At 31.2% G+C, this 22,423-nt stretch overlaps 1 protein-coding gene across 1 annotated transcript in view; it reads right to left on the minus strand.

Moving 5' to 3' along the window:
* Positions 1 to 204: 204 nt before the first annotated feature.
* LOC143239183 (uncharacterized) overlaps positions 205 to 22,423 on the minus strand; it is a 123,425-nt gene continuing 101,206 nt past the window's right edge. Inside the window, exons 12-20 of the mRNA XM_076480048.1 lie at positions 22,112 to 22,239; positions 19,743 to 19,975; positions 18,700 to 18,838; positions 15,636 to 15,870; positions 15,044 to 15,046; positions 9,181 to 9,298; positions 4,129 to 4,395; positions 2,395 to 2,602; positions 205 to 1,952 (exon numbers count right to left, since the gene is read on the minus strand). Coding sequence (XP_076336163.1) covers positions 1,550 to 1,952; positions 2,395 to 2,602; positions 4,129 to 4,395; positions 9,181 to 9,298; positions 15,044 to 15,046; positions 15,636 to 15,870; positions 18,700 to 18,838; positions 19,743 to 19,975; positions 22,112 to 22,239 — 1,734 coding nt within the window. The 3' untranslated portion in view covers positions 205 to 1,549. The remainder of the gene's footprint in view (positions 1,953 to 2,394; positions 2,603 to 4,128; positions 4,396 to 9,180; positions 9,299 to 15,043; positions 15,047 to 15,635; positions 15,871 to 18,699; positions 18,839 to 19,742; positions 19,976 to 22,111; positions 22,240 to 22,423) is intronic.

Below are 22,423 nucleotides of genomic sequence, written 5' to 3' on the forward strand. Positions count from 1 at the left end.
GTGAAGTAATTGTAAAACAACCAAAACTGGCTTGAATGTATGTGGAAAAATCACTAATTACATTTTTTATTAGTTAGATTTAAGTATTGTAAGAATATTTCTATGAATGTTTTTTATTGTATTCACTTGCTGTACAAAAACAATAAATTGTTGAAATTCCTGTTGTTTGAAGAGACATAAGTAACTGTTCTCACTCATTTTACAAAATCATTTAATTTGTCATTTCATGCCATACATAAACCACAGTTTCTCATATACAAACATCTTTGTACTTTCAGTGGAATAGATAAAGGTATAACTACAAATATGTTCCAGAAGTCAGTCAAGTGTTCTTGTATTGTCAGTGTTCTTGTATTGTCTGTCACCACTACATTAAAAAATTTTCAAACAATGTGAAACCATAGAATTAGATAATTGCTTGTGCTTACTGCATATTTCCACTATCATTTCAAAAACCAATACTGTTTTAAACACTGTTTTACATGTGTAAAAAAGCTGCAGCAATAATTTAAAAACAAATATCTCATCCAGGTAAGAAGGTAGAGAATTGGTAATTTCAAATAGTTTTGGGCCTGTTTTCTTATAGCTTATTTATAAGATAAAAAACAATCACTAATTTAGAAATAAAACATAAGCAGGTCTGATAATTACTTATTTTTCAAAAGTGGCAAAAAATATTTTCAATATTGAAAGGTATAGTTCTTTACCAATAAGGAATTTAAATTAATAAACCTGTTGAAGTTTTTTTGTTTTGTAAACCACCACATTTGTTGCACGATTTTATAGACCTTGTGGTCACTACAGTTGAAAACTAGTTATAACTGGGATAGACACTTATAATTAACTTCTTTCACACTTAACTAAATATATTTCAAGAATGAATATCCACAAACATGAACTTACAAAAATATAAATTGCCACAAAAATTCCTGAGTTGCACAAACATCCGTTTTCATTTCTTATATGTAAAAATGAGTTTCATAATTATGTACAATATATATTATATTGTTACGTTTATCTGGTGTTAACACTAAAACTAGTTATTTCTATATACAGCATAATATACCAGGTTTTATTCTACACAATGTCGTTTCTGTACATTTAAATTATTCTGTCTTTCCACACAGCCTAAATATGAAGTAACTCTAAACTTATACTTAGATTAAATAAACAGGAAAAAAAGTATTCTGTTTAATTTTAGAAGTATCAATGTAGAATAAGACTTTATAATTACAGTTTGTGAATTAGGAACGAATATAACTTGATATTGGGTACACAGATCAGACAACTGTAAAGGAAAAGAATTGTGATTATAACAATGTAGAGGAAGATGGAAATCTTCATTAAATACAGCACTAGACTGTAACACTATATAATGATGAAAATTATACCTCTGTAATATTCAGGTTTTGAAATGATGGATATGAAATATTTATTCTTCACATTGCTAAAATGTTTCTTCACAGTTTTACTATCCAAATGTTCAACTGACAATGATGATTTTCAATAAAGCATATCATTTTGCTAGTGTATTTTAATATGACCGAGTCTATTCTGCAATGGCAGTTTTTCTTTTCAAGAAAATGTAGTGAGAGTGAGTACCAAGTGATGGAGTTTGCATCCGTATTTGTACAGGGTCTCCACAGTGTTCAGGAACCCTATTTCCAAGATGATTAGCAGAGCAACTTAGCTCTCCCTGTTCAGCATCAAAATTAGTTTGTTGAGTGATAGGCTTCCGTGGAGGTCGGTTTGGCAGAGAAACAGAATGAACTCGAGTCTGTTCAGTAATGGCAAGCTCAATGGAATCTGTACCTTCAACTTCCACACTGGCTACTGGAAGATCCAGACAGGGAGAGATCAGTTCTGGTTGTTGAGCCAAAATCTCTACTATTTCACTAGCTCCTGGCCGATTCTGAGGTAATTTTGACCAGCAACTATGTAGCAAATTTTTCCTGAAAAGGTTTCAGTCAATGAAAAAAAAATATTAAAAAAATTTTTTTTTGTTACTCATTAATGTAACTGAAATTCATTGTTAACTAACTACGGTTTGAAAAGCTCAATACTGAATGTTTTTGTGCTGAAACTTGACATCTTGTATTTCTGTTATAGACATAGACGGAAAATAGTTTAGATTTAAATATATGTGTTACTTTATGATACACTTTTTTTATTTTCACATTATGTGACTAGTGATTTTATTAGAAACACTTACACTTAAAATAAGGAAAGAACTCCATTCAAAAATGGACTTTTATTATTTCAATAAAATACTTTATATTCCTTAATTTTTATGAACTAGGTTTACACAATCAAATACTAGATATAACTTGAACAGTATCTTTAAATTTTTCCAAAATTTTCTCAAATAGGTTTCAATCTTTAAATAAAACTTACAAAGGGTCCTTGCATCCTTTGGGCACTGCTAAAGTGTTGAATCCCTTTACAAAATCTAGAACCTGGTTATTAGATAATCCCTGGTAAGGAAAACTGCCAAATGTTATTATCTCGTAAAGTAAGACCCCATAACTCCAAATGTCAGACATTGGTGTGAACAATCCATCCAATAAACTCTCAGGAGCCATCCACCGAACAGGAAGCATTCCTATCAAAAATAAATGCATACTTACATGAACTTACCACAGTTTATAACTAAAATACTATACATTCACTCACAAGTAATGTAATAGAATATTCCTCAACTCTGTTCTAGAGCTAAACAATTCTGATGGCAATCAGTGATGTCGAGTAAACCCACTTGTAGAGAAAAATTTTTTTACGTAGAGGAGCAAACAACATTTCGACATTCTTCAGTCATCGTCAGGTTCACAAAGAAAGAAAGAGGTAACTGACTAATAGCTGACCACATGTTTGAAGGGGGTTGTGTAACTTAGTATAGGAATGTAGAGGGTGTGTTTAGATGTTTGATTATATTTATTAATATAGGTATAAAGGTGTTCCTTCGTATTGGTTTATTTTGGGCTTTAGTTGTTGTATAAGTAAGGCTTCTTTAATTTTGCATTTGTTTGTTTCTTTATTTAGTATTTGGGTGTTTTCTATGGTTATGGTGTGTTTATTTGGTTTGCAGTGTTCGAAAACGTATGAAGGTGCTTTTTGTGTTCTTTGAATATGGTTTCCATTTTTCTACTTGTTTCTCCAATATAGAAGTCGTGGCACTTATCACATTGTATTTTATAAATAATGTTGGTGTTGTGTTTGTCAGTGAAGATTTTACATAGTATAGACCGTAGTTTTGTGCCTGGTTTTTGAATACATTTGGTATTAACTGGAATGTCATATTTTGTTACTAGTTTTTGCCAAATGTTATTTTTCTGCTAATGTCGGGAATATATGGTATGCAGCGGTATATGGTTTCATGATTTTTTGATATGCGAGATATATTTACTTTTGTTGCTTGATTTTGCTTTCTGTCTAGGTATGTGTGTATAATGTTTTCTATGGTTTGTGGAGGAAACTTACTGGTGTTGATAAAATATTGTTTTATTTTGTCTAATTAATCATTAATTTTATCTGGTGAGCATAGTTTTATGGCTGTGTTTATTTGGTTTCAAACAAAACAAAAACTCAACATACTAAGAAACTGTGGTTTTGCTAAATGGTAGATAGGGAAAGTGGGAATCTAATTATTATTGTAAGTTTGTAATATATGTTATTTGATAGATGAAAATTTTAGCTTTCTATTGGTTATACATAATATAGTATCAAGAATAAAAGAGCTATTAAGAAAACAGCATTAAAAGCTGTAAAAATTATGGCTTTTATTAGCAATGACAATTTAAAGGTAATTTACATTAAATTTCATACTTACTGGAGGAATGGTGAATAAAATAGAGAAAATTGAATGCCTAGACAAAATGTGCCACGTTAGGGGAAAATCAAAATATTTTTAAACATTGCCTAATAAAATTAAGAACTTAAAACTTATATACTACTAAAATACAGACTAGTAGCTCCAATTTTTCATGGTATATTTTGATGTAACAAACAAAACATAGTTTAACTAAAATTTGATTATAAGTCACTAAAACCTTGTGATGTGCAATAAAATGATTCCCAAGTAGAGGGGGTTAAACAACATACTATAGTTTAACATAAACACAACCTACACACCTCTCTTGTTAAACCGATAGTAATCAGAATCATACATAGGTCGACACATTCCAAAGTCTGCGATCTTGACAGTTCTGTAGGCATTAACCAAGCAATTTCTGCAAGCAAGGTCTCTATGAACATATTTCGTTTCAGCCAAATAACTCAGCCCTCGGGCAATATCAGAGGCCATGCTAGTCAACCTCTGATCACTCACTTCATCAGAAGAGGACCGTTCTTTAGCACGAACCAGGTGACGGCGAGCCAACAAGTACGTCTTCAAATCCCCTTTATCAAAAATAACACCAAATTTAGTTGGTGAAATACAGTTTCCATTTTTAAACTTCATCACTTTCCAAATTACAACTTCAAAATAAAGAAACTATACACATAAAGACAGGATATTAATTACACATTTCTGTTTATCAGATGTAACATAAATTTAGTAAGAAATTAGTTATAAAAATAACTGAATGCTATTGTCACTACAGAAATAAAACTTTGAATAAAAGATTTATATTATGCTTAAATGTACTAAGATGAATGTACTTAAAAGTCTACAGCTTAAAAAAGTTTGATAATCACATGCCTTGAATCATGAATATTTAACCCAGAGATCATTAAACAAATTAATTTAGTCTCTCAACTAGTTCAGGTATAATAAATTACTTGACAAAAATATTATTAAAGATGGGCATAAATGTTTTGGTGATATCGGTGAATTGTGGGTTAAAATAAAAATTCTGCTTATGAGATGAGAACACTAATTCAAAATGCAAATCCTAGTTTTACAGTGAAAATTACATAACATTTTAGTTGCTTTTTCATACTGAAATGCAATTTGCTGTAAATTATTGATTACTTTGATATGGGAACATTATTCTTTGATAGATTGTTTAGGCAGAGTATTCATGATGAAACTTTGTAGAATGGACAGCAACTGCCTGTCATTAAATTTCATACATATTGAATTTAACCTTTATATATACAAGTTATATTTTCAACACTAAGTGTATTATTCCATTTTCCCAAATTTCATGAAACAAATATTTCAAACTTGGACTCATCTGTCAATAACACTCTTTTCCAATCATCAACAATCCAGTTTTTTTACTTTTTAACTTTGGACTGTTGAAAGATTTTGTTGCTAGAATACAATGTGGACCTGAGAACACACCAGAAGCAAAAACCAAAGGAAATAGATCCAGGAGCCACTGGAAGGAGTGGTGGGAATGAAGATGGGAGTAGATGTTGACTTATCCTTTCTTATAACCATGGAGAGCAAAAATACTCTTCACATAGTTGCCACCATAATGAGCACATGTTAAAGAACCAAAGGTCTTTGAAAGACCAAACTGCTGGCAATGTAAACATCAGAGAGAGTTTGGAATATGTGTTTGTACTTTACAGCTCAAGCACCCTACTGTAACAGGAGAACATAGCAATGTAAACATCAAAATAAGAACGTTGGTAGGCACTATTTTGTCTTTATGAGTGGAGATGCAGTGCACAGTAGAAATGCCTTGGTTAGAGAAACAAGTGAGGATGTCCAATTCAGGAATGTTCTTTAAATCCCTCTCAATTATCACACCTCTTGAGAAATTCAAAATAGCATGGGGGTAACCTCAATAGATATATCCCCTATTGGATATATCTTTGAATTCAACAAGAGTTTAGTGTTTTGTGATGTAGGTGTTTACACCAAAATGTCTCCAGTGCATAACTTCTTAACTAAATTCAGGGAGCCAGCAAGCTCCTCTAATCCCTTTTGAATGAAAAAGTGAGACATCTGTCCTAAGAATTTTTCATACATTGAATGATAGATGGGATATCAAGGCATGGAATAAGACTGTGATGGTGACTGGACAATGAAGTAATCCATGCATGGTCGTTTTCCAACAATCTGTTGTTTTTTCACTTTTATTCATTTATTTTTCATGGATTGAGGTATCCATATTAAAGAGACTACATTTTAGCAACCACTGACCCCACCCACCATGAAGCACTACGAGGGCATGCACTACAATGCCAAACAAGGATAGTGCAGCAATGCCCAGGTTTCATGAGCATTATACCCAAACAACAGCATCAGATACAATATCCACAACACCCAATGAAAACGTTTAACACTAATATTCGGTTGACCCTGGGAAAGGGGGCACCCAAGACTGCCCATCTACAGAAATTCAAGGCCAAAGTGGCATGTTGGGGTTGAACCCCTCAACTGCCAGGACCCTCTTCTCCCCTTCACGACAAACACGTAGGCAGATGTTTAGATCCCAGGGAAGGTAAACTGAAAGTACAGAACCTTCTCCAAGAGGTCCCCTCACCACAAACAGGAATCCACCTGGAAGTGAGCTAGTTTTGAACTGGTAGTTACTGAAAATTTATGCTAGTTTTCATATGAAAATGTCACATTTGATATGGTAGTACTGGGGTTGACAAGAAAATGCTAAGTTTAAGATGGTAATGCTAGTTTTTTCAGATGTGGTTGTTAACTTTGAGCTGTCAAAGCTAGTTTTGAGCTGGAAATTTTTGCAAAGTTTCAGGTGGAAATATCAGTTTGAAATTAGAATACTGGTTTTCAATTGAGATATTTTAAAAATTAAGCTGGTTTTGAGATGGAAATAGTAGTTTGAGTGTGAATATCTTGGATAGTTTATTGGTTTTCAGAATGATAAAAACTTGTTTTGTGATGAAATTGCTGGTTTTCAGTTGGGAATTAATTACTAAAACTAAAGCTTGTTTTAAGATGGAAATACTAGTTTCCTGTTAGGAATTCTTGGAAAGTTAACCTTGTTTTGGATCAGAATATTAGTTTTGAGAAGGAGATGCTGGTTTTGAAATTTAAATTGCTAGATTTATGATAGAAATGCTGGTTTTCAATGGAAACTGCCTAAAAAAAGCTAGTTTTATGATGGGAACTGTTAAAAATTGAAAGTATTTTTAGATAGGAATGTTGGCTTTAAAGTTGAAATGGTGTTTCTGAGATTGGAATGCTGAATTTGTGATATACATGCTAGTTTCCAAGTAGAAATTTTTGAAAATCATCATTTGTTTGTAAAGAGAAGTACTTGTTTATGATTGGAGTGGTCACTTTTAAATGTAAAAATTCTGTTTATATTAGATCTAATTGCCAGCATTAAGATGGCAATACTAAACTTCAAATGGAACTGCTAGTCTTGAGGTGGGAATGACAGCTTTGAGCTTAAAATTGCTGGAAATTTTAACCATTTTTTAAAGCTAGCTTTATGATGAAAAATTCCAGTTTTAATGTGAGAATGCTAGATTGGAGATAGAAAAGCTGGTCTTATGATGGAAATTTAAGTTAGTTTTGAGAAATCAAATTATAGTTTTTAAATAAGAATGCTATTTTGGAGATGGAAATTTAAAGTTTTAGCTAGTAGTTGCTGTAAGTTTTAGCAATGTTTAAAATGCAAGTGCTGGTATTTTGATATAAATGCAAGTTTGTGGATGTAAAAGCTAATTTTGAGATTTCTGGCAATTTTTTTCCCAATGGAAATGATAGATTGGAAAGCTGGGTTTGAAATGGGAATGTGGGTTTTCAATTTAGAATTGCTACAAATATAGGCTTCTTTTTTAGATTAAAAATTTAGAGATAAAATTACTGATTTAAAGGTGATAATTCTGAATTTGAGATGTGAATTTTGGTTTTCAGGTGGAAAAATGAATTTCCAGATTAGAAGGCCAGTTTTGAAATGAGAATGCTGGTTTTCAGTTAAAATTATCTGAAACTTTAGCTGGATTTGAGATGGAAATGCTAATTTAAGCTGGAATTGTGGGAAATTTTCAATGGTTTTCAGAAAGAAAAGTGTGTTAGGGATGTTGCTGGTTCTGAGATGTAAATGTCAAATGTGAGATGGGAGTGCTAAAATTTGGATGAATTTGGTATTTTGTGATAAGAGTTTCTCCAAATTTAAGCTTATTTGAAGATCGAAATGCTACTATTGTGATAAGTAATGCTGGAAATGTAAAATGGTCCAAACAAAAAAAATGCCAAATTTGAGCTTGGGGTTGTCGAAAGTTTTTGCTGATTATCATGTAGAAATGCTAGTTTGTGATGGAGTTGCTGGAAATTTAAACTGATTTTGATATGGATATGCTGGTTCTAAAAGGGGAAATCTTAGCTGGTGTTCAGACAGAAATGTTGGATTTGTGATGAGAATGTAGGTTTTTAGTTGAAATTTTCTGGAAAGTTAAACTGGTTTTAAGCTGTGAATTTTAGTTTTGAGACACGAATGCTAGTTTTGAGATGAACAAGCTACTAAGTATTGTTGCTGTGTTTTAGGTGAAAATGCTAGTTTAGAGACTGGAAAACTTGGATTTGAAACTGAAATGCTATTTTAATAAAGAAATTCTAGTTCTGAAATGGGAATGCTAGTTTTCATATGGGAAGTACTGAAAATTTGTTGAATATAAAGCTAGTTATGTGATAAGATTTGCCAAAAGCTTAAGCTAATTTTGAGATAGAAAAAATTGTTCTGAAAAGGAAATATTGGATTTCAGATAAAAATGCTGGAAATTCCACTGGTGTTCAGAGAAATGTTTTTTTGTGATCGAAATACTAATTTTGTGATTGAATTGTTGGTTTTCACTTAAGAATTGCAAGAGATTTTTTCAGACTAAAATGTTTTGTTTTTTTTAGATGGGAATACTAGTTTTGAGATGGAATAGATGAATTTGAGATGGGAATGTTAGCTCTTTTTATTTGTTGTTGAATACAAAACTACACATTGAGCTATCACTGTTGTATATGTATTAAAACCCAGATTTTAAACATTATAAGCTAAGCCACTGGAGGGGCCACCAGTTTTAAGATTAGAATACTACTTTTGAGAGGGGATGATAGTTTAGAAACATAAATGAAATTAATGATATGGAAATGCTAGTTTTTAATTGGAAATTAGTGGACATTTTTGCTGGTTTTGAGATGAGAATACTACCAATGAAATGGAAATTCTAGATTGGAGATGGGGATGCTAGTATGATATAGAAATGCTGCTTACAACATCAGTTATGAGGCTAACCATACAGTGTAAACTGCTGACTTACCATACAACATAAACTCCATTATTGTGTATACAGGCTTGCCAATTGTACAGACACCCAAAAGTTGAACAATGTTCTTGTGATCAAATCGTTTCATCATCTCTGCTTCACTCAAAAAAGTCTAACTATAATGTATACCAAAATGTAGTAGAATAAAAGTGAATTGTGCTACAATGAAATTTAAAACAAAAGAAATGATATAAAAATGATGTTTTATATTATTTTAGAACATCCAACTAAGTTAAATATATTTCATGAACATACACATTAACTAGCATTGATAAGTATTTAACATATCTGTTAGAGAGGTGCAATTCACTTGAACAATATAATCAATTACCTATGAACATTGGTTATAAAAATTAGCCACATAAAATACTAAATTAATTGAAATTATATTTGAATTATATCACAAAAATAATCAAAATTACATTCCACTTGTTACTGTGTGTGTAACTCGTACATATATTTTAGTGCAAAGTAATATATTTTGATAAAGTTAAGTAAACAAAATCGTAAGGAAGGACTGAGTTAAAAACATATTTTACATAGAAGAGCGAACAATGTTTCGACCTTCTTCAGTCATCATCAGGTTCACAAAGAAAGAGGTAACTGACCGGAAGCTGACCACATGTTTGAAAGGGGTTGTGTAACTGAGTGTCGAAATGTAGAAGGCGGTATCGAATATTTTCTCAACCCAAACGAGCCATTTTTGCATATAAATTTCTCTACAAGTGGGTTTCTCGACATCACTGAGTTAAAAACAGCCAAAACAAACCTCTGACTAATTATATTAGTTTGTTATAACATAAAAAATAAGCCAAAACAAAAATATATATTAAACATAAAATGCTGCACTAATTGAAAAGATCCCAGGATACAAACTAGAATATGGGATTATAAAATATACCAAAGGTTTTGGAGGTGACTGTGGAATTAGGGCTCACACTGAGGTGGGGATAAACAGTCTAACAGCCTTAACCTCCATTTGCCAGTTTTGCATAAGATATAAAAGAATAGCAATAGACATAGAAATAGAAATTAGGAGAACGAGATATGGATGCACAAGCCTACAATGTTCCACAACTATATCACCCTCCACTACTTGCAGACAGTTGTGGGAAGGTGACTGCTCTCCAAAGTAAAGAAAAAAATTGAAATAAAAATAAGAAAATAAAGTACTACCATTTTAGGGTAAATAATGTACTTTTTTAGATTTAGAAATTAAAATAATTGTTGAGGATATCGATGTAACTATTTTTAAGAAAATAAAATATTTTGCCTTTCCAATTTATGGCTTACCCTCTTAATAGTAATGTACCATACCCTTCTGTTATAAGCATTGTAACTTTGCAATTATTCAGATATTGTGAAGTTTCTAACAAATTACAGTATTTCATCAGTAATGTTGAAATATTGATACAAAAATTAGTAGTCAATAAATTTAATAACAAACTTTAAATAACATTATTAAACTATTCTGTAACAAATATAAGAATGTGTTAAATAAATATAAAGAAATAAAAATTACAGTAATTTTACTTAAAATTTCTAATTACTTTTAGTTATGAATAAGGTCATTTAACAAGTTGGCACTACTTTATGCAGATATACATCTTGCCACACATAAAGGCTTGTTTAGAGCATGATAGTCATAGCAGACTTAATGAATGGAGGGTGGTTGGGAGCTATACTAGTATAGTTCATCTTCTGTGCTATCAGTTAGTGCCTTTCTACCATATTGGGGGCTGAAATGCTATCTGCAAGAGGTAAGTTTTCAACTTACTTACCCCCAAATGGTAGTACCTTATTTTCTTATTTTTATTTCTTCTTTTCTATGGAGAGCAGTCTCCTTCCCACAGCTGTCTGCAGGCAGTGAAGGGTGATATAGATGTGGGACATTGTGGACTTGAGCACCCATATCTTGCTCTCCTAATTTTTACTCTTTTATTTCTCATGTGAGACTGGCAAATGGAGGTTAAAACTGATAGCCAGTGTATCCCCACCACAATATGGGTCCTATTTCCTCAGTTACCTCCAAAACCTAGGGTACATTTTATAATCCCACATTATAATTTCTACCCTGGGATCTTTTCAATTAGTGGAGTATTTTCTTGTTTTGGCTTGTTTTTTTAAAATTATAATATATATGTATTATAATGATAATTTTTAAGTCAGAAACAAAACAAGTTACAGTTAAACAAAATACACTGCATATTTTTAAAAAGATCTCAGGGTACAAGCTACAATGTGAGATTATAAAATCCATCTTAGGTTTTAGAGGTGAATGAAGAAGTAGAACCCATATTGCAGTGGGGATACACTTTCTCCTAACCTCCAATCTGCTAGCTACATAAGATTAGAAATTAGGAGAGAGAGATGTGGGTGCTCAAGCCCACAATGTCCCACATCTACATCACTCTTCACTGCCTGCAGAGTTGTGGGAAGGTGACTGCTATCCCAAGTTAAAATAAGAATAAAAAAAAATAAATAAGGAAAATAAGGTTCAATAACATTGAACCATATCAGTATACTAAGTTTACTGTGACTGTTGTACTTTTACTTGCAGCTCAAGGTGTACATGTGCATAAAGTTGTGCCAAATTCTTAAATGACCTTATTTGTAACTAAAATTAATAATTATTAGTAAAATTTCTCTGATTTTACTTTCTTTGTATTTATTTAAAATCAGTACCTTATTTTTTGTATCTTATTCTTATCTTAACTTGGAAGAGCAGTCACCTTCCCCCAACTGTCTGTGAGCAGTGACGCAGTGATGTAGATGTGGAACATTGTGGGTTTGAGCACCCACATCTCTCTCTACTGATTTCTGATCTTCTTACATGAGACTAGCAAATTGGAGGTTAAGGCTAATAGACAATGTATCCCCACTACAAAGTGGGTCCTACTTCTGCAGGCACCTTCAAAACCTAGAATACGTTTTATAATCACACATTGTAACTTGTACCATAGGATTGTTTTTAAGAATATGCAGCATATTTTCTTTAATTTAATATATTTTGTTTCTGGTTGGCTATAATTTAATTAATCAGAGGTTGGAATTTGCTATTTTTAATGCAGTTCTTCCTCATGATTTTGTTTACTTATTTAACTTCATTTAAATGTAATTATTTAATTTCACTAATATATGTATATATAGATACAGTACTGTGCAAAAGTGTTAGAACAAAGTCTACTTTGAAAGAACAATGGAAGATAAATCACAGATAAAACATCAAAATTTTACTAATTTTCATATTTAGTACAACAGAAATTCAGTAAAAGTGCTTGAGTTCAACAAACAGTTAATATTTTGTGTCCCTCTTCTGCTTTAATAACTGCAGACAGCCTTTTCAGGAATTGTTGCAACACATCTGATCAAAGTGTCCTTTGGGCTTTTACTCCTAATGTCTTCTCTAATACACTCCCTTAAAAGTGTTTTTGGAAGTAGCTTTTGATTTGTCAAGTTTCTGATCAATTGGATTGAGATCTGGGCTCTGTGGGGGCCATTGCATCATTTGAATAATTCCAGCAGCTTTTTTCTTACCTAAGTAAATTCTGTATAGGTTGGATGAATGTTTGGGGTCATTATCTTCTTAGTAGTAGAATTCTTTACCAATAATATGCAAACCACTGGGTATATCATGACAGATTCTTATTTGATATTCTAGCTTGTCAGTATTAGCACTTTGAATTCCTAATTTGTACAAAACTACAGAATTATTATTTTGACATCACGAACATTTAATTTTAAACAGTCCTGCATTCAACATACCATGGGACTCACTAAAATCTATATTTAGATGTATTTTAATACTTAATTTTAAATGAAGAAATTAACTTAATATAATATTAAAGTTTGATTTATATTTTACAATTTGATTCCAAACTTACTGACATAAATTCGTAAAATAGTAGTTCAATAAAATTTTGAATGCAAGTCAACAAATGCAATGACACGGCCTTTGACCCATGATCCATCCTGAAAAGATTAATTGATTAGCAAATTCTACTAATTCCCTAGTTCTAATTATACTGTGTATTATGTCATTTTAATTATAATTATTCAAGTGCATCAAATAATGCTGAACACAACACTAAATAATGTTTGAAGTTGCCATTATTAAATATATTAACTGAACAAACATTTAAGCTACATATCTGTCTATTCATAAATAAAAACTTCCAAATTTGTATGTACTATTTTTCTCGATTACACTGAACAAATGTCTAAAGCCACTTATATTAGATATAATTATTGAATATATCTTATGCCTAGAAACATGACAAAAAATACAGATTCTAATTGCACATTTAATTTTCAGGCTCATTCAAAAAGTGTCAGTTCTTCATCAAAAAATGAAAGTATGAAGTTGGCCTTTTGTATTACTGTTGCAATATTGAAAGACAGTGTATATTTTTTATATCTGACAGTAATACTCCTCGAAAACCTTGTTGGATAGTGAAAAATAATATTTTAAACAACAAACTGAGGAAAATTAGAAGAAAAGTATCCTCTAGTAAATGGCACAAACAGAGGTAAAACTAAATCAAGGAATGAACAATGAAATCATTGTAAAATATTGTTGCACATACAGGAGGATATTCCCACATGCTGCAGTTGTGTGAAACGTTTTTTGTTTGTTTTTTCTTTTTTGTAACTGTGGTATAAATCTGAATTTCGAAGTTGTTGCATATGAAAATTTATTTAGATGTATCTGAACTACACAGCAAAAGCATTAATGGAAAAAAAAGTTTAATAATTAAAAGAGTGATATCTCAGTTTAAATAGCTAATCTGGTAACATTTACTAACATTTTAAACTAACGACTCCTCGCTATAATTTCAATATAACCATATTAATTCCTATTGAGAATTGTATCCTCTACAGCACAACATAAAGTTTTAGTTTATCGTATTCAAAATTTTATTAAATCACTTTTGTATATGTTAAAGCAATTAGCGCAGCATATAACCTTCTTTAATAATCCATATTTTAACAGTATTTAAGTTCTTAATTCTATAATATTTTTACAAAATTCTGAATCTCCCCTAGTGTGACACAAGTGACATTATCTCTAGGCATCTTCTTTTATTATTTTATTCATCACCCCTTCATAAAATATGAAATTAAGTATAAATTACTCAGTATAGAATTGTCATTGCTTGAACACACCACAAGTTTATAGCCTTCACCCACATATCACATCCTCTCTTTAAGGATTTGTTAACAGTTCTCTCTTATATTTAATTACATATTACCTATAACCAATTGAAAGACAATGTTTTCATCTATCAAATGACATGTTATATAACATTGTATTATGAACAGGTAATTGTCAATTTCACTCAGAGTACAAGCTTCATACATATGGAAAGCCAACAACTAGCTTGGATGACTTTGAGACAGCTCTTTTAGCAGAAATATTTTAAGAGTTAGTGAAAACTGTCTGCTTTTTACATGTTATCGGTCTATGTTCTTAAGTGCATTACTTAAATACTTAAAAATTACTTAGTGCATTATAACCAATAGTATAAAAAAGTAAGGTTAAGTGTCATCAATAACAGACAACAAGAAAAATATTAGGTAAGTACTTTATTTCTTGTTTTTCGTGTTTATTCTTTAATATCATAAAAGTAACTAAAATGTAAAAATAGAGATTTTTTCAGGTTAGTTAAGATTGAATTAGGTAAAATAATATCTCACAAGGCACACATGCAAGGAGCTTGTGGATAATTTAATTCAGTAATGTGAGCTGCACATTACTGGAGTGATTTACAACTTATAGTGGCAAAGAGAGTAGTTAGAAATAGTTCAAAGGATAATAAAATAATAACGTTTATTACAAATATATGTATACTGTTACAAGCTTAAAGCTACTTTGTAGTTTCATGTTATAGTTTTAAATCATTCTAGAAAGAAAACAGGGTAATTTAGATTTATTTCAGTTTGTTTGTTTTGGGTGGTTACAATGTCTGTCAAATTGACCAATCTCATATAGAGTAGAGAAAATAGCAGATAAAATATAAGTTTTACTGAAAAAACGTTTCAAATGTATTTAGAAAGTTTTAGGGATTATAAAAAGGAAATTTAATATTTTTGGGATAAGTAGCCTAATATTAAAATCACTTTGAATACAGCCTATTCAAAACAAATACTCAATATATTCACAGACAAATTTTTATTTTAGCTTAACAAAAATATTTTACTGAAAAATATAATTTTTTATATGTGAAAGGCTGCCAAATTTTGTGATGAAAGTTAGAAGCATTTAATGTATAGAGACTTTAATATCATTCATCTTGAGAATTACAATATTAAATGAGTAACAAGTTATTTGATTTATGAAAGGAATCATTAGTATGGTATATATAAACTAACATGTATCATTTAACTTTTCACATCATAAAAAAGCATTTTTCCAATAAAGTAGCTAATTTAAATCATATTTTACTTACTTTTTCTTCAACATCAGCTTCTACTTTCAATGTCTTTACTGCCACTGCCACCCATCCATCATCTAAAAAAGCTTCTCCTCCGTATACTGTTCCAAATGCTCCTTCACCAAGTTTACGATTGATTACTATATGGTTCCTTGGAATTTCCCAGCCATCCAAAGCAGAAAAGTGATTCATATCCATCAGTCCCAATTCTCTCATTCTGGCTTCTGTTCTTTTTACTTTTCCTTCGTATCTTATACATAAAATGTATAACCGTAACTTACAGCCTTTTAATATGCTTACCATTAAACCAATATACATAAAATCATAAAAATGCAACTTATCATAAAGATTATTTGTAAATATGGACTGATTTTGTACTACTTCTGAAACACAAAATTTCATTGGAAGAAAAACTTTTTGTATTAAGTCAACACAAAGGAAAGGTTATTATTTTCTTACACCAAAAAATATATTTCCAACAGGTACATATCTCTACTCATATAATAGCTATTATTGTTTATTGCTGCCTACTATGTGCAAAATGTTTTACATTTCAAAAGTATTAAAACTCACACCTACCCCACAATCAATGTAATTCATAACATCTTCGCACATAATGTATTATACGACAATCTTTCACTAAAAGAAGTGCAACATCCTTTTAATGCACATGAATTCCACTATTTGATTTTACCTAACCATCATATTGAGGTTAGGCAGAAGTTAAGCACCAGTTTTAAGTATGGAGGAAGGCTGGGAAGTGTGAGAGGAGGTAAATACAAGTCAGAAATATATTTTCATTGTAGGAAAATAATAACTTCTCATAATGTACTTTTTCTCCAGTCACATAATAAAGTGGAGGGAATGGTGCAAGGGATGTAGATAAGTATCCTTCAAAATCATCTGTATAACACCCACAGAGTGTAAATCCCCATTTTGAGAGGAACACCACTTCTGTACCAGGTATATTCTTTGCTCAGAGTGGAAGTCTGTGTTGCATAAATTATCATGAATTGGGAAGAGTATATCCAATAAATGAGAGAAAATATCCTAGTGAGCCTGACCTCACATCCAACTGAAATCTCCAAAATCATAGTCCAAGAAAAGATTGAATGTATGGTTCCTAGGCATACATATTACAATTTGTAGTAGAAGGAGAGTCCGCATCATCTCGACCTGAAGTTTAACAGAACAGAGAAAGAAAAATTACATACCAATCAACTAAACAGGGTGCACTTGCACAAATGCATAAGTAACACCAACCATCCAGGAACTCAACATCTGAACAATGATAGGAAGGAACATGCCACTGCAGTTGTGCACTTAAAATCCAAAACCAATTAGACTTGTGCCACTCTGCGAAACATCTGCCTTAAATAATAAACCTCACTGAAGTGTAGTGCTAGATGGACTACATTTCCCCATCCAATATCATCCTCTAGATCATAATGCACAGAAGTAGGAGTGCAGGGATAACCATTCAATACCCTGAACAACCACAGAGCTGGGGCAAATCAAACCAAATCCTTGCAACATCAACCTTCATAACCCATCATACCAAGGTGGAGCATATGAGGCAAAAACTTATGACTAAGGTAGTATGAGGAATCATAGGTAACGCATGTAAAAATTCGTGTTAAATGGTCCTGCTCAAATCAAAAAATCACTCACTGGGAACCAACATACAGTCAATGGTAGAATGAGAGATCATAAGAAAGATGCTGACTTATAATTAGATCTCAAGACAGTTGAAAGGATCTTGAAGCTGTATAGAAAGGAGGTAGTGATAGGAATCATGAAAAAAGTTTGTTTGACAAACCCCTGACAACCCATGGATTAGGTGTGAATATCTGTGACAGGTAAACACATTCAAACAAACATGCCCTTACTGGGCCAAACACCACCTGATAGTCACAAGAACAGTTAGTAGCACAGAGTACAACAGATATCTGAAGTATAAAAATGGAAAAGGTTGGAAAGGTGAAAGATGGGAAATAGGTACATATTGTGTGAACTATGACAGCAGGGTGAGACAAACAAGTAACCAAAGATGAAAGGATTAAGTATTGCCTTGAAGATTCCACATATGACACAAAAGATTCAGAAATATTTCCAAAAAGAAACCCATGGAGAAGAGTCATCCACTGGTCATGAAGATATGTGGAAAAAGAGTGATGGAAGGTGAAGACGACGACAGGAAGTTTGGGCTTGGGATAAACATATAGATTTCACAGGATCTATCCTTAAACAGCAAAAATGATTCCAACTGCTAGAAGACAAGGAGATCTAAGGCCTGAAACAAAGCCAATACATAATGATCAGAAGTCCATGGTTGAATAAAAATCAGGCTGACAAGAGCCCTCAGTTGAGAAATGAAATGCACAGCATATACTCTAAAATTGGAAGGAGGGAAAACAAGGTAACAAGAAAGGTACAGGATTTGAAAACTGCTATCAAAATCCTCCTAATCATGAACAGCTTTGCTGCAGCAACAGGAAGATTCCAGGCAACACTAGAAAAACAGGTAAACTTCAAACAATGGCCAAAAATCCTCAATCAAGATTCCCACACCTGAAGCCTCTGTCACAAAATTCTAAGTTCATAACTATGAGAAACAGCATGAAAAACTAAAAACAAAACAAAAATAAGTTTTCTCTACCACAGAATACAGTGGAGAAACTGTAGAAAAAATTATTAAAAACTTGAAAACAATATTTAAAAATGAGATAAAAAATTTGTGGAAAATGAAACACCTGCATAAGACGTTAGTTAGAACTGAATAAAGGACTCACATGGGTCAGGAGGATGTGTTGAACACCTTCTGGTGGAAGATTATTACATGATGACTTACACGAAAAATGCAGTGAACCACACTGATCAAGGGACAGGTGGAAATTTCAAGGTTTGTGGCATGCAAAATAATTCTGCATATAGAGAATAGCACTGAACTTGAATAGCTATTGTATGGAAGGAGGTAAGTTACCACATTAAAATTTATCCAGTGTTCTTTTTTCTCAAATTAAATTTGAATCAACTAAAACTTGTAAGCAAGAGTTCTTCTAAGAAATGTAGGACTTACTTGTGCTTGAAAAAAAGAAATCCAGTAAACATAATTAGGACAAAAAGAGTAAAACCCATAAGGTTGGCTATAACAATAGTTAGCTCACAACTAACTCCAAGAGCCTGACGAAAACTCTCTAGAGGACACACGGTGACACCTGGTGGTAAACAAACGTAAATGGTATATACCCAATACCATTACAATACAAAAATCATAGAATAAATTGTTATAATTAGAAAACTTTAGGTTAACAAAATTTTTAAGCATGTACACATTGTAAAGCTATTTTGAAGATAAATATTTATTAAAGAACATTACTACTGTATATATTTGGAAAAATAATAAAACAGACCGTGCAGTTATAAGTGGGTGTCAAGCTCTTTAATCAATTATTGTTAGATGAAACAGTTAAAAACAAAAATTTAATGTAAAAGTCAGGTTTCAATATCTGTAGCAGGCAAAACACAGACAGCCCATTATTTAGTTTTGTGCTCAACAACAACTACATAATGGCAATATATTTTTTTTTTTTTTGGATGGATGGATTTATCAAAAATAGTAATAATTGAAACTTGCCAATTTCAATTAGTTGATTATTTTTGTAACAGTTGATATAATAATAATTTTGGCTATTGAATAACTGGAATAATGAAAAGCAATTATAATCAAATATACTAATTTCAATTACTTGGCTTCCTGAAATTAATTGATTTAATTGTAATTTTGATTACTGAATAGTTAAAACAATTGAAGTATTAATTGGTAACATTAACTCAATATTTTCATGAAATTATTCTATTCAATCATTGTTGTTTTTTGTAATAAACCAAAAAAAGAGGAAAGCAATATATTACTAACTGTTTGACATAACACATACTTGGTTCCTGAGTCCTATTGTATTATACAAGATATCTAGATGAGAAAGGTTGCAAAGTATATAAAGCTTTTCTTTTAACCACATTTAATTTCTAAAATATTTCTTTCAATATTCATGATAAAGTTATTGCTTAGCAAATATTAGGTTAGTTCAGTAGAGAATATAATTTTTCCTAAGCACTCACTTTCTCCACCATCAGTAGGTTTCTTCCCATCAGGTGTGAGCCACACAATAGCTGTTTGATTCAATTCTAGGAAGCCAGAAAAGGTTGAGTTGGGGTAATATGTACCAATTCGATGAGTTCTATGTCCATACCACTGCCAAATATCAAGTTCTGACAATCGACTAGATCCAACAAAGTTTACTCTTCCTGACACACCAGAAAAGTCTGTCTGGTTTATCAGAGTCACAAACCTTCTATATAAGAAATTTAAAAAAATCTAAATTAATTGTTGTGATTGTATTCCTCAGCTTTACAATTTTATAATTCCTTCACTATATGAATATTCTCAGAAGGAAAAATAAAGACAAATATTAAAGGTATTTTGCTTTATCAACAATTTACCCACAAGTCAGGATTATGATTTCATGCTATTATTTCATGGATAGATTGTAAAATCTTGTTTGCATTAATAGCTACTATATTTCTCAAACAGTTTTCTGAAATAAGATGAAGATATGAACTCCAACATCATTACAAAAGGTAAGTACACAAAGTATAATTATGACAATATACATTAACAGTTTGGTATAATATACACAACTATTCATACTATAATTTTTGGTACATTTTGTGTACTTTCACAAAATGTAGTAGATTTTTAGATACAAAATATTAAATTTTTTTCTGAATTTTGCTTTACAAAAGATTTGTTTATGAAAATACAGTCTATTTTGTTGCTAATCCGAGTGCAAAGTAATTTGTTTGTTATAAACAATTATTTTTCATCCCAAAACTCTCCAATATTTGTGTAAGCTCTAAAACCTCCTAAATACATTTCAAATGTTCATTTTCAGTGAAACTTTATGTATACTTTATTGGGTCTGTCAATTTGATCAACCTTATAACCACCATAAAAAATTAGGAAAATATTAATTATGCTTTTTTCATTCTAAAATGACTAAATTACAACACAAAAGCACAAATGTTTTTGCCTAAATAGCTTAACTTTCATTGCATTATACACATTTATTTATATATTTATTCATTTTTTTATTATAATGACCTCTCAACAGTATCTGGCTAGCTTTATACAAGTTGCATTGACATAGCACAAGTGCACTCACATCACCATATCCAAGAATATAAAACTGGACTTTACATAGTGACTCTATTGTAGCTGTGTTTTAGTGTAAAGTACACTCGTATTTCATCCATAATATATTACATATGTATGCACGTTATTACTATTTACAAATAAGTTCTTAAAGTTTTTGTTTTTCTCAAACATGAAACAGTATATAAAGAAGTTTAGCACACTATTGCCTCTTTTAGTTACAAACTGCTTACTCATTTGTAGTTGCCATAGGTTGCTAAGCCTATCAAACTTCATATGTGGAAAATGTGGAATAATTTTTAAAGAATTTATATATATATATATATATACATTTGAAATAACCAAAAATCATAAATTACTACATCAATACCATAAATTCCACTATAATTTATTAATCTTAGTAACTACACTGTATTTGGGTCTAAAAAATAAAACTGAGTTGACTAAAGACAATTTACCAGCTTGAAATCTTGGACTGAAAGGACAAGTTGATGTAATAATATTTCAAATTGGCTCAGAGAGCCACTAGAGGGACATTATGAGCTTCACTTGATGATGAGAAACCCATTTGAAATAAAAATGTATCCCATAATGGCTGGTATGGGTATTAACATTTTATTGATAAGCAGAGAACATTTCAACCTTTCTAGGTCATCTTCAGGTTAACCTAGGAAGGTCGAAACATTGTTCTCTGCTAATCAGTAAAAGTGTTAATACCCATACCAACTGTTCTAAGATACATTCTGAGCTTTAGTTTGATTATTCATATAAGATAAACAGAAGTACATGTACATAAGTAAGTGTTTCAAAAAGTGGAAAGAGGTGAGTAGGGACAGTGTGTGTTTTGAAACATGAGCAATATCTCAGCATATAGAAGAGATAGAAGTTTGTTATTTTATAATTTAGCTTGTCAGTATTGGTAATACGAGTTCCTAATTCAAACAAATTATAGATTTTGTATTTGGACATCAAAGGTATATAATTTAAACCAATGCTATATTCAACCTACTATGTGACATGCAAAAATCATCATTTAAGTGTGTTCTTTTAATATTTACTTTTAAATTAAGAAATTAACTGATACATAATACTAAAATTTCAGTTATATGCTATAAGTTAATATCAAAACTACTGACGTAAATACATAAAATAGTAATTCAATACAACTTTGAATGCAAATAAACAAACACAAAGACATGGCCTTTAACATCTTGACTGGGTTAAATATAAGAATATAAATAAAACAGTCTAAAATTGGATATTTTTTTTCACTTACTCTGAAGTTTTCTTTGTGTGAAGAGAAGCAATATAGTTATGATTTTCTTTAAAAAGGCTGTCTAATGCCAAAGCATACACCCACACAGCATCATAAGCATAGCCTCCGTACTGACTTATGTCCCGGTCCTAATAACCCAAGACAAATAATGTTACATTTCTTGCACAATATTATCCAGGAGTGATTTTCATAAGAAAATATTCACACATTACTAAATAACAACAAAAAACATTTAATACTACTTTAAATATCATTTGCATATTAATAAAAGCATTAAAAGTTACCATTTACTGTTCCATTATCTAATATACC

The sequence above is a fragment of the Tachypleus tridentatus genome, chromosome 13 (assembly GCF_004210375.1).
Source record: "Tachypleus tridentatus isolate NWPU-2018 chromosome 13, ASM421037v1, whole genome shotgun sequence".
In the NCBI taxonomy this organism is placed as follows: Eukaryota; Metazoa; Arthropoda; class Merostomata; order Xiphosura; family Limulidae; genus Tachypleus; species Tachypleus tridentatus.